Source organism: Lactuca serriola, chromosome 4 (genome assembly GCF_051521515.1).
Source record: "Lactuca serriola cultivar US96UC23 chromosome 4, Lser_US96UC23_V15, whole genome shotgun sequence".
Lineage (NCBI taxonomy): Eukaryota > Viridiplantae > Streptophyta > Magnoliopsida > Asterales > Asteraceae > Lactuca > Lactuca serriola.
In genome coordinates this window covers 82,553,590-82,566,395 of record NC_136411.1, presented here as the reverse complement: position 1 = coordinate 82,566,395, position 12,806 = coordinate 82,553,590, and the positions used below count along the sequence as shown (strand labels likewise).

The window sequence follows — 12,806 nt, the reverse complement described above, 5'->3', positions numbered from 1 at the left end:
TGTTACATGCACATAATGTAAAACCCATAGAGAGACTATATAATAAAAAGAGAAGTAAAGTATAAAGGGATGTTAAATGTAAGAGTGGAGATGGGAATCCTAAACGCAACAAACCACAGAAACCAAACTGTAAAACTAATGCTGGAAGTGAGGTTATGAAACCACGAACACCTAAACTGTCCACCAATGATAAATAAGATCAGAAGTAGTAGACTTTAAGCAGACATTGAGTTTGACTTTGATCTTTACATCGACTTTGAGTAGATTACTCTTCCAATTCAGATGCAAAAGATTATAAGTAGACTTCGACTTTGACCAAATTTAACCTTGATTGGTGTTATTTGCTACAACATAAGGTAATGATGATCAATCGACTTAGCACCCAAGTGACTGTGAAATTAGCCAACATCTTACAAGACTAAGCGTAGGTGGTTCTATAGGCATTATAAGGCAAAACATCATCTCTAGTAAAACAAAGCTTGTAATGGTTTTCAGATTTCCACTAGAAGGTGATATATCTGACCCAAAAGAATAATTGAGTAGAAGTTGGAACATGAACAAAAACAAATACAACCCATAAATCTTCTTGGAGAAATCAAAGTGCTTGATTCCTAGAAACCCATAAATGTGCTTGCAAAAATCTTTCATCTGAAAATGAACCAAGAACTATCTTTCACACCGTCGGATGGAGGTGGTGTGTAGGGTGTTGGTGAAAGGTTACGGGGGTTCTGGCTAGAGGAAAAGGGAGAAGGAATCCGCCGACAATAGGTGATAAGAGACCCAAACTAAAAACGAGGGGAGTGGTAGGGAAAGTAGAAGTAAAAGAGAGAGTACAATGACATCGGTCGATGGTCAGAGGAGCTGCGGTGATAAGATTGTCAAAATCTAACCGTAAGGTCATTTTTAACCCTACCACAAATCCTATTTTTTACACCAAATTGTTGTAAACCCATCTTCACCCAATCTGATTGCTTACACCATTTTGGTGTCACATAATAGTATATCACCAATTTTGGTCTTATATTATTCTCTTACAACAACATAGCGTGAAACTTTCAAGTGCCAAATTTAATCCCCAAGCATCATGTTCATTTATTTCTAGTTTATAAAATATGATTAAGTATTTTATAAATGTAATAATTATGAATTATAATAATGTGTTATATATTAAATTAATATCAATTCACAATATGCAAATAATTTATTTGATTATACTGTATAGCAATATATTTTTTAAAGTTATTACAGCAAAAAAATATAGTGAAGAGTGCTTTGATAATCTATATAAATTTAAAGAAATAATATGTTAAGGAATATATTTATTGATGTAAAAAAGGTATAAAAATGAAGTAGATTTGGAAATAAAATAATATTTGCACCATTTTTACATCATTAAAATAGATTTCAAGATAATATTTCATTGACAAAACTTTCAAAAATGGTCCCTGTGGTTTCATAAAATCTGAAATTTGGTCCCTAATTTACAAAAACCTCACGGATGGTCCCTGTGGTTTCAAAACTTTTAATGTGTAGTCCTTTCGCCCAACTCTGTCAGCTTTCTACCGTTAAGTGAGGGGCATTTTCGTCATTTCAATACTCAGGGACCATTTATGAGGTTTTCTCTATTTAAAAAAATGTATATAATTATTTAATTAAAGGGCCCCACCCTCTCTCTCTCTCCGTCTTATCCCTATGGTCTCCTTCGTTGTGTTCACCTGCATCTTTCACAAACATACACACTTGACAGACCTTCACAAAGCCACCGATTTAACACAATGAATCTTTGTTTAAACCCACGGTTACAAGTTCATCAGCAAAAGAATGTTCATCAAGAAGAGAATGACGAAACATCATCTCCAAAAATATTTATATGAATCCATGATTACAGTAACAAAAACAGGGGAACTAAGTTTAAATCAGTCAGGAAAATGATTTCTTGTCTAAGTAAAAAATCTTTATATGCACTAGGTTTGATTTATGCTTAAGCATTTCAACAAACACATCGTGTGCATGAGTTATCTGACCAGTTCGTACCTGCTCTGCACCACCCATTGACTAAATTGGTACATGACAACAGACAACATTTGATTCAAATTATGCTTTGTTTCGCCTATACTTTGTTTAATTCGATTTTGTAAACCTCATGTGAATGATTATGTAATAATAGTGAAGAAGACGACTTGTGATTTGTTTCACTAGTTAGGACAAGGTAGTAAGTTTTGTTCACCAGAGAAGAAAGGTAACTGAGAACCTCCGACTTCCCTCCTGTTTCAAACTGTTTTCGAATCCCAAGCATATCCCTCACCATATCCTGCTTTATCCATCGAGTTTCAGTTGAGATTCTCCTGCGAAATCACAGGGCAACATCCCATCTTGTTTTCCTTTTTTTCACTGATTCCACAGAAAGCCAGAACAAAACCCCTCACCTGCTGCTGTCGATTGTGTCGCCCCACCAGACCATTTTTCCTCTCCGCTTTCGCATTCCTTTCCGAGGTAGAAAGAGAGAAGCCTCGTTGCTTCGTCCATTCTCTTTTCTTCGGACCAACTGAGCAAAGGAGGTGTTACCTCCTCTTTGCACTTAAATCCCTCCACGGATCCATCTGATTGGGCCTCTAGTTCCTTCTTCCTTTTTGCACAAAAGATGAACCACCGGAGGCGCACATTTGTTTCGATCGTATTCATTTTTCGCTTTCATTTCCTTCCTTTGATCAATTATTCGATTTGGAGAGAGAGACAGAGAGAGAGAGAGGGGGGTAGGGCCCTTATATATATATATATATATATATATATATATATATATATATATATATATATATATATATATATATATATAGAGAGAGAGAGAGAGAGAGAGAGCCTCATAAATGGTCCTTGAGTATTGAAATGACGAAAATGCTCCTCACTTAACGATAGAAAGCTGACGGAGTTAGGCGGAATGACTAAACATTAAAAGTTTTGAAACCACAGGGACCATCCGTGAGGTTTTTGTAAATTAGGGACCAAACTTTAGATTTTGTGAAACCACAGGGACCATTTTTGAAGTTTTGTCTATTTCATTTGTATTTCTAAGGGAGGGTAGGGTGGGGCCCTTTTATATTATAATTATAAAAGTATGATGAAAATATTATAATTAATGTTAAAAATATAAAAAATAAGTTAAAAGAGTATGATAGTAATTTTAAGTTTCACATCCACCTAATCCACAAAGAAACCTTTTTGAAGAATAGATAAGTTTATTATATATGACATTATGGCTTGGTGCAAAATACCATCAATGTATTGCTTATGAGACATTGGGCAATTTTAGAGCTATGAGAAATGACTTAAATACTTAGAAAATGATGTAGTGATCCTAATTACTTAAAAGAAATTTTGAACCAAGTGTAGATATAAGCATGATATCGCTATATTTATATATACATTTCGTGCGACATCTTAATGTTTCGAGTTATATTTTCATAATACTTGGAAATTATATTTTGTAGATAAAATACGTTACTGAGCAAAAAGGAATCGAAACTGAGGTGCAATGAAAGAGGCAAAAGGGGGCATATTAAGCAGATCGCGCATCATACATCTTCCATACATGCCACATAGAAGAGTTTGAGTTATACAAAAATTCATTTACCTATGAGCCTCATAATTGAGCCAGTTCTAAAAAGTATAAATATAGGGTTATCTTCAACATTAAAGGGATCCAACAAGAAAGAAACAGTTTTTGGGCCACTAGAAGCTATTCCAAGGAAATTTTGAAGCTAGAAATGCAATTTGGAGCAAGGATATGAAGAATCAGGAGCCGGATAAATAGGACTTCAATTAGTTTGTTTAACTTGTTTAGCATACTTTTGATGATTTCGTTATGTTCTTACTATCTCGTTATAGGCTAACAACCCTTTGCTTTCATTAGGAGTACATGAAATCTTAAGTTTTGGTGTGATTTATGTGATTCAAATATTTTGAGTTATTTAATTTATCATGTTTGTTTGATCAAAGATTCATATGTGTTAAAGTTTCTATATTTATTACCTATTGCTGAGTTAATATAGTCTAGATGACCAATCTGACTTTGTTAGCTTGAATAATTTAAATTCATGACCATTGGCAATTATAACTAGAAATGGATCAAATCCTAAGGTTAGGCTAATAAAGTAATGAACTTTAATGTGTGTTCATTGCGTATGATGACCATCCTGTGTAATTAATTGTTTTTTCATGACCATTGAGATCAATAAAGATAAAATCGTGCATGATACGAACTAAAATACTGATAATGGGGAATGTTAATATGCATGATCACAATGATTTAAAGTGCTTAGAATCATAGGGTTAGAATCAGACCAAGAAGCATAACCAATCTAGGAATCAATGAGTTATTACTAATACCCATTGTACTTCGTAGAAATACATCATAATTGAAAGGCGTAATTGAATTTAAGTGAAATTATATTTATAATTATTGTTACTAAATCCAATTTCTAGTTGTATTTGTTTTGATTGTTTTTTTTCATCTTAATCTAGTTTGTGAAACACAATTCTCCTTTTACTTTGTTGTTTTTTTACTTTAATTAATAATTAGATTTTCTAAACCAAATCGTACCTGTTCCCCTAGAGTTCTGATGTGCAATTTATATACTAACAGTTCTAAATTTATAAACCTAACCTACTTAACTAACTAATTGCACATAAGCAGTGTACATAGTTAATTTATAGGACAGTTTAGGCAAGTTGGGAGTCGATCATAAGGAACGAGGGTTCAATTAAGAAAATAACTACTAATAATTAAAGTAAAAAATATACTTAAAATGAGGGTTTTTACTGATTTGCAAGTTCAGTAACTTAATTCAAACAATTACCAATTAAACAACTATTAAAATTAAGCAAGCAAAGAAAAACAAATTTTAATTTTAGTTTAAAGAGTACTTACGTTTAGTTCCGAATTCCCCCACCTTATGGTTGATATCTAGTGGATAAATTATATTGATTACCAATTCATTAAATTACTAGTTATCATGATATGATACTGATGAGAATAAATCTCAGATCGTTTAGATCTTTCATAGGTAAAAAGAGGAAGAAAAAATAATTCAAACACAATATGATTATGAACACAAATTATGTTGTAGGCTCGGGAGCGGTCCAATTTCTAGCTGAAGGTTTGATGGTGGTTCAACCTAGTGCGGCAGGTTTGGTTGCATGCATTGTATTATGTTGTTGGGTGTGGTACTTTGGGGGAACTCACTAAGCTTTGTCTTACAATTTGATTTTTATGGTTTCAGGTACATCATAGGACAAGAATAAGGTGAAGGCGTGATTGTGCACATCATCCTCGATATTTATTGGACTTATGATTTTTGGGATACTCTGATTATACTTATGGTTTTGGAGACTATGTTTTGTATGAATTATGGATTTTGAGATGGTTTTAAAAATGAATTTTTTTTCATGATTTTTGGGATGCTACATTATATATTCAACGAGGTGAAAAGCTCCAACGAGCTAGTTATTGAAATAAAACTTGTCTCTTTTCATTCGATCTCGAATTGATATAGGATTGGGAGCTCGCTAAACTGAAACAACCATATTTTTATTTGATAATTTAAAACAATTTAAAAGTATTTAATTGCTCAAATGCATTTGTTTGCGGAAATATAGTCTGATAATCTTTAATTCACAAAACATTCACAGTTTTCAAAAGAGTTTAAGAAAGAGTTTAAGAGAGCGTAAACAATCATGATATAATTAAATAAAGTACATAATCGCTATATAAATTTTCCCCTTCTTAAATAACCATCGTCTTCTAATCTTCATTCACTACTTTCACTTGGATACATTTCAATATATGGGTTAGGCATTAGAAATGCCAAGTGAGCAATACCATGATTTCATACCTTTGAAGTCATATGAATTGGTATATCCTTTAACTAATGAGAAATCCCCAAAATCATTTGAAAAACTCTTGATAAAATAAGTCCTTAAACATACATAGTATTTAGCTCACTGAAAACTCGTATGTCATTAGTTATTGGTAAACCACATGTTATTTAAAAAAAATCATTAGTCATTATCTATCATTTAATAATAATGAAGTTAAAATATAGCATCATTACGGTCATAGTAGAGTAGATACAATAAAATATGCTTCTAAACCTTCTAATTCAATCTCATATGTACAACCTCATAATTATAATGTGGGAAGTGTCTGACATCATCATTGTGGGGGAGTGTCTAAGGAAAAAGGCCCATATGCCGAACATTGCAAATGGAACTCTTAATTCATAGTGAGGATGCGTCAGTCACAAATCATATGCAGTATAGCTAGTCTTGCATGCAAGTGAGATATTGTCTAGAGTATAATAACTAGTCATTAAACGTCATCGAAAGTCTTTTATCATGGATTTTAGGTTTGACAAAGTCAAGTCATTCCCATACTTGCTTAAATGTGTAGAGGAAAAACCATTTGTAAATCATCGTATCCATTTAGTCTTCGAAACTTAATTTTAGAAAATATCATTTCACGAATGCACACATATATGCATATTATACTTCACATAACAAGCAAGTTGGTAAACAATTAATCATACTTTATTTCATAAAATTCATCATTTGTTATAATAAAGACATGTTTGATAGTTACTCATCCCAATAACCTTGTAAGCTATTTCACTTTCTTCCAAGCTATCTTACTTCTTAATCACCACCTATTTATCATAATCAACTAATTACAAAAGACCAAAATGCCATAAGTTTCCTAGCTCACACTAGGTCTTAAATACTCATTTTTACTCTAGAGATATGTAAAGAACAAGAGGTTAATTAGACAAGCCAAAATCGAAGTAAAAATAGTTTTGGATTTTATCCAAGACTCTGCCTCTCCCATGCTCAACCTATCGTTCCAAAATATGATTATTTTTCCCTCATAGCATCAGTGTAGTTTGCTCATATGGCTTTCAAACTCTACCAAACTTCACGAATAGCCATTTGTGACATAACAAGTCCTAACATCATTATTACATCTCAATTAAGTCCAATATTTTCATGACTTAGTGAATATGACATTGAAGCACCAAAGAGTTCAAGGAAAGCTCATGTAGACATCAAACGCCTATATTAGTCAATAATCTTTTAATAGCTCTTAATTCACTACAATTTTTCCAATCAATTAAAAAACAATAAGAAACTAATAAACATTGAAATACTCAATTCCATTGGATTCATGGTTTGGAATGGGTGATTCAAGAGTTGAGACAACTCAAAACTTGATTCATATCATTTAACTTCAAGCAAGTTTCATATCTATTTTTCTAAAAACCAATCATCAATAATCCAAACTTCCACTTGATCTAGTTCTCCGGTTCATATAAATTTACAACAATTAGTGAATAATGATTCATTTTAATCATCTTCAAAATCTCATAATTTTCAATGAAACCCAATATCAAGTTTGTACTCAATTAGTGTATCCAAATGGTGATTAATGAATATACTACTTAAGATTTGTTTCTAAATCATTGAAACAAGGTCAATTCAGTCATCAAAATCATTTAAACTAAATCACACATGATTTCACTATATATGGAGCTTCAAATCCTTACTAAACACTAAAATAATCAAATGGGGTTAGATCTTATGGAGTTTATGAGTCTATATGTTAGAAATATTAGTTAAATCAACTAATTAATAAAACCTAACTAAATCATAAATATTAGATGGTAAGTTCATCCCCAAATTGAAGATTAATTTCCAAGACAAAATAGGAGAATTGTTACCTTCTAAGCTTGAAGATGAATCTCTAGCTTCAAACCCTAGTTTGTTCCTTAGGAAATGAAGTCGGTAATGAATTTTAACTTACGCATGGGTTTGAAAATCCTTTGCTTGGCATGAGTAAGCAGTGGGTGCAGATTTTAAAATATAGGAGATAGGGTGTCATTTGAGTTGGTAGATGACGGTGACGTGGGCTCTAAACGAGTGAAGGTAGAAGTCTGAGAAGGGTCAGGTGTAAGGGTTGAATGTAATGAGCAGGTAAATGGTTGGTTTGTTGAACCGAATATGGGCAGTTGGACAAGACAGGAGGGTGAGAGGGGGATTTGAGGGGTGGTAGATGAAGTCAGTAATGAATTTTGAGTAGGGATAACGTTCTCGGTAGAAATATTATGATGGGTAGGTAGGTGTGGGGTTAAGGTAGTAAGAAGAGGACGTGTAGACTCATAACTCTCTAAAAAGGTGTAGGAAGGAGCTTTATTTGGTGTCATCGACCCAAAAGGAAAAATGGTTTGATCAAAAACAGTGTGTCTAGAGATGATGATATTATTTGTATCAAGGTTAAGACAACGGTATCCTCTATGATTCATAGGATACCCAAGGAAGATGCATGGTGTTAATCTAAAGTCAAGTTTATGAGAAGCCTTGATATAAGGGTAATAGAGGCAACCAAACACAAGAAGATGGTCATAGGTTGGGTGTTGATTATAGATTTTATAGAAGGGGAGACATTGTGAAGAGGGATAGAAGGAAGGATATGAAGAAGGTGAGCAGCCATATGAAGAGATTGAGTCTAGAATGTGGGAGGAAGCCGAGCATGAAACAAAAGGGTGCGAATGGCATTATTCAAGGTGCGTAACATGCGTTCGGATTTCCCATTTTGTTGAGAGGTGTAAGGAGATGAAAAACGGAAATGAATGCCCTTTTGAGAAAAAAGAGCATGAAATTTATGATTTTCATACTCACCACCATTATCACATTGAAAAGACATGATGTCCATCTTAAATTGGTTGTGGAAATTTTTTTTAAAGTGAACGAATTTTTCAAACACATCAGATTTGGCACGAATAGAGTAAACGCAAACATAATGAAAAAAAATCATCTAAGAATATGACATAATATTTAATGTCATTCAAACTTTCAATATGGGATGTCCATACATCAGAATGAATTAATTCAAGTGGAAATTAAGAAACAGAAGTAGCAGTACTAAATGGCAGTTTAACATGTTTGCCCAATTGACATGCATGACACAAAGTTGAATCTTTAGTAGAAGAACATGAAATAAAATGATTTTGGACAAGTTGTTTGAGGATGTGTTGACCAAGATGACCAAGACGTTGGTGCCAAACAAACGGAGCAATGGAAACGAAGGCTTAAGTTTTTAGAGAAGTGACAGGACAAAGATCATCGGTGCTATCACATCGGATGAGAGTTTGTTTGATGCGATAGCCCTTCACAGAAAAACCAAAAGTGTCAACTTCAATAGAGCAATCATTTTCACGGTAAAACGACAAACATTAAACAAATTTTTAATAATATTAGGAGCAATTAAAACGTTTTGAAGAGTTAAGGTACGGTAAGGATTGGGAAGCGAACTGTCATTTAATGTCATGGTATCTTCGGCCGAAACGTCCTCCTCCCCGGCCACCTCGGCAACCATGACGACCCCACAGTAGCCTCCTCTACCACCGTTATTATTTTGTTGCCAGGAAGGTGAACTATATGTAGGATTTTGAATAGTAAGAGCATGGGAGAAGAAGAACTGTCGACATAAGTAATGATAGAGTCATGTTTTTCATCTTGTATCATCTGTTGTTCTTCACATATAAGTATGGATCTTGCACCCAGAGAGATGAAGGTGGGTCTCGATGCCTGATATTGATTACAATGTAGCAAAACTTTGAAGACATACCACTAATCATGTATGCAACAAGAGTGGTTTCAGGGACTTTAGCATCCATGTGTTCCAATCGATCAGCAATAGATTTGATTTTATTACAATACTATGTGATGGAAGAATTACCAAACGTGATGTTTCTGAGTTCACGATCCAACTGAATAACCTTGGATGCTTTGTTGTCATGAAAAACCTTTTCAAGATTTTCCCAAACTTCATAAGCTGTTGTTGCTTCTTAAAAATCATGTGGAGAAGAGATATGGAGAGAGTGCTATATAACCATGATTTCACGATGGAGTCAACACGAAGCCAATTATCCTTCGCAGCAACAGATTTTGCAGTAGCTTTTTCTTTGTCTTTGTCGCTTGTTGCAGTAATATGAGGCTTGAGACGGTCATCTGTTCCATACCCAATACAGTGAATTTCAAATAACTCCCTCCAAATATCATAATTCATCTGATCCAAGTCTAGTACAAAAGGAACCACATGCTTGATATTGATTGTGGATGATGGCTTGGCATTCATGGGGATAGACATGCTGAGAAACAAAGAAGAAAAAGAGAAAGAGAAGCAGAGAAGGTAGGAAACAAAATAATGGGAGAAAGATCGAACAGTTTGCAAACAGCTGATGTCGACTAGGGTTTAAGGGTAATCAGGCGATATTGCTCTGATACCATGTAATTGTGATTATATTCCGTAACCCTTTATCCCATTCAATTAATCAATATATACAATGAACACAAATGTATAGAAAACATGCCAAAGCACACATGGGCTGACAATAATAAGAAGATGATACAAACTAATAAAACCATGCTAACATGATATTCATTCAAGCACACCAAAATCACAAATGAGCGCTCTCTTCATTCAAATCGTTTTTTTCTCTTTCAAATAGAAAGCACACCCAGTAGATACTCTCATACTTTCGACATATGGCTAGAATAGTTCCTCGTGATTCTTAGTTCTACTATTTGACATCATTTCCAGTAAACTTCTTTAATGAAACCTCTACTTCATTGACTAGGTTAACCCTAGATAAACAAGTTTAAATAGTTGCTTCCTTGTTCCTCTTCTATATTTTCTACCTTCGCATCATTCAGTTTTGTAACCTGGAAAGCTTAACTCTTTCCTTAACAATATAAGTAAATTCAGCATATCTCATTCCTCCTTTGAATATGTTGATGGTGAGATTATTTTGAAGATAGCTTCATTTATGTCCCGATAAATGGGGAACAACACACTTCTATCCTTCTTCTTCGACTCTCTTAGAATCATTTGTAGGTTTAATTAAGTTTGTTTGATATGATCTCTAGGTTTAGTAATCTCATTCATCAATTCCCTATAATTCTTGTGATTTGGATAGCTCCTTCAATTGAATACTCCAATGGTGATAGTTCCATCGATTTAATGTGGAAGTAGAGGCTAGAAGATGTGTTTTGTGAAGCCATCTAATTCTTATTTTTTTTGTTTTCTGCACGTACCTTCATTTTTTAACTAAAGACGATGATACCACTTGTTGGATTTAACCTTAGAACATCAATAATTTTTCATAAAGATTACTATGAACATGATAGTTCGTTTACCATGTTGCGCAACAAGCTAAGAGTATGCGAAAGTTAGAACGATAGCTAGCGCTTCCAATTTAAGGGACACATTGTTGTGTCCGACGCAGTAGTATATCATTATAAAATCATCAAATTCTTTCAATACTTCTAAATGTTGTTACTACATAACTCGATAAAAAAAAGATATAAAATATTTAAATAAAAAGGTAAATATATGATATAGGAAAGAGGTAGCTTACTGCATTTGATAAAACCCTCGTTAATAAACGCAGAAACAAAATCATACATGAAATGATGAAAGTTATAGAAGAAGTTGTATTTGTAATATAAGAAACAAAATTTTATCTCCCTTTTTCCCCCTATAATCTAACCTATCAATTATTATCTACCCAATATGCAAGGATGTCTAGTTCTGAAAGCAATATGTAATATCATGGTGATGGTGGCTTGTAACTTTGGAGAGGATCACCCTCATAGTCTATATCATTGAGTTCAGACCACTCACTGATGCTGACTACGTTTGCAGGTGTAGCGGGGTGACTAGCAATGGACAGGAAATTAATGGGGTTGGAGAGTATGGTACTGCCGGTGCTGTTAAGGGCCATGTTATGACCTGCTGTCCATACACTCGGCGGTGGTGGGTGGTGCTGTTGTCGTTGAAGAACAGGAAAGCCATAATCACGAAAACCATCCATCGAGGAAAGGTGACGCAATAATGGGTTTGATCGAGCTGCTGGCGGAAGAGCTCCACCACCAAACCCTACATTAAAAGCACCCAATGCAGCGTTCACACCACCTAAATCGCCACCTGGGGAAAACCTGAAAGACGTTTGGTTGGAACCACCACCGCGATTAAATGATAGCATAGTTTCTGTGATTGGTGGCGGAAATGTGCCACGACCAATGCTTGGACAGCCAAAGCCACCTGTAGAGTTATCTGGAGCTCCCAAGTCGCATGCTGTCGGTGGTGGAAGCAAGAATTGCGACGTCGCTGATGCAGTATGATCAGTCCTACTCCGCTTGCGGCTGGTTCCACCAGTAGGAATGTTCCTAAGGGCTCCGCCATGGGTCCAGTAGCGGCGGCAATCCTTGCAGTAATAGCGCGGCTGGGACACGGTGTAGTTGTTATAGTAACAAAACTTTGTGTGATCAGAGTAGCACCGAGGACAACTTGGAGGAGGGAATGAAGGAGGAGCCACCGGCTGTTGGGGTCGCATTCCTGATTCCTTCTGGCTCATATTGCTTGATAATTCTTAATCTTTTTGTGAGAACATGTGGAGGTCATTTGATCAGGGTTATTTATATGGGAGGTGTGAGGTTTGACCATGTTAAGTTCAGGTTCAGGAATGTGTGTAAAAACAATCTACAGTCTTCCACGTTTTCAAAAATTTCAACTAATTAAGTCATTTAGACCCGTTTACTTTATCTGATGTGTATATGTATCGTAAGCAGTTGGTTGCAAGAAGACATTTTCGTTGAATATTGACTCGTATACAGGCACGAGTCAAAGGAAGAGTGAGAAATTAATGAAGGGTTTTGTTAACGTTAATTCAGGATTAGTAATCTAATAAAATCATAAT

At 34.6% G+C, this 12,806-nt stretch overlaps 2 protein-coding genes across 2 annotated transcripts; both read right to left on the bottom strand.

Annotated features, from left to right (window-relative positions):
- Window positions 1-9,369: 9,369 nt before the first annotated feature.
- LOC145098561 (uncharacterized) lies at window positions 9,370-10,183 on the bottom strand. Its single transcript, XM_079036187.1, has 2 exons — window positions 9,785-10,183; window positions 9,370-9,633 (listed from the first exon to the last, which is right to left on the bottom strand). The coding sequence occupies exons 1-2, from the start codon at window positions 10,181-10,183 to the stop codon at window positions 9,370-9,372; spliced, it is 663 nt and encodes a 220-aa protein (XP_078892313.1).
- A 1,394-nt stretch (window positions 10,184-11,577) lies between these two features.
- On the bottom strand, window positions 11,578-12,484 carry LOC145100223 (uncharacterized). The gene has a single exon (XM_079037583.1). It carries the CDS (start codon window positions 12,462-12,464, stop codon window positions 11,658-11,660), a length of 807 nt encoding a protein of 268 aa, XP_078893709.1. The 5' UTR covers window positions 12,465-12,484; the 3' UTR covers window positions 11,578-11,657.
- Window positions 12,485-12,806: the final 322 nt, after the last annotated feature.

Bases quoted from the DNA above. Each gene is read 5' to 3' on its own strand.
- LOC145100223 (XM_079037583.1), bottom strand. From the start codon at position 12,464: ATGAGCCAGAAGGAATCAGGAATGCGACCCCAACAGCCGGTGGCTCCT.
- LOC145098561 (XM_079036187.1), bottom strand. From the start codon at position 10,183: ATGAATGCCAAGCCATCATCCACAATCAATATCAAGCATGTGGTTCCT. The intron at 9,634-9,784 runs GTAATTCTTCCA...AATCAATATCAG, and splicing joins ACTCAGAAACATCACGTTTG to GCATCGAGACCCACCTTCAT.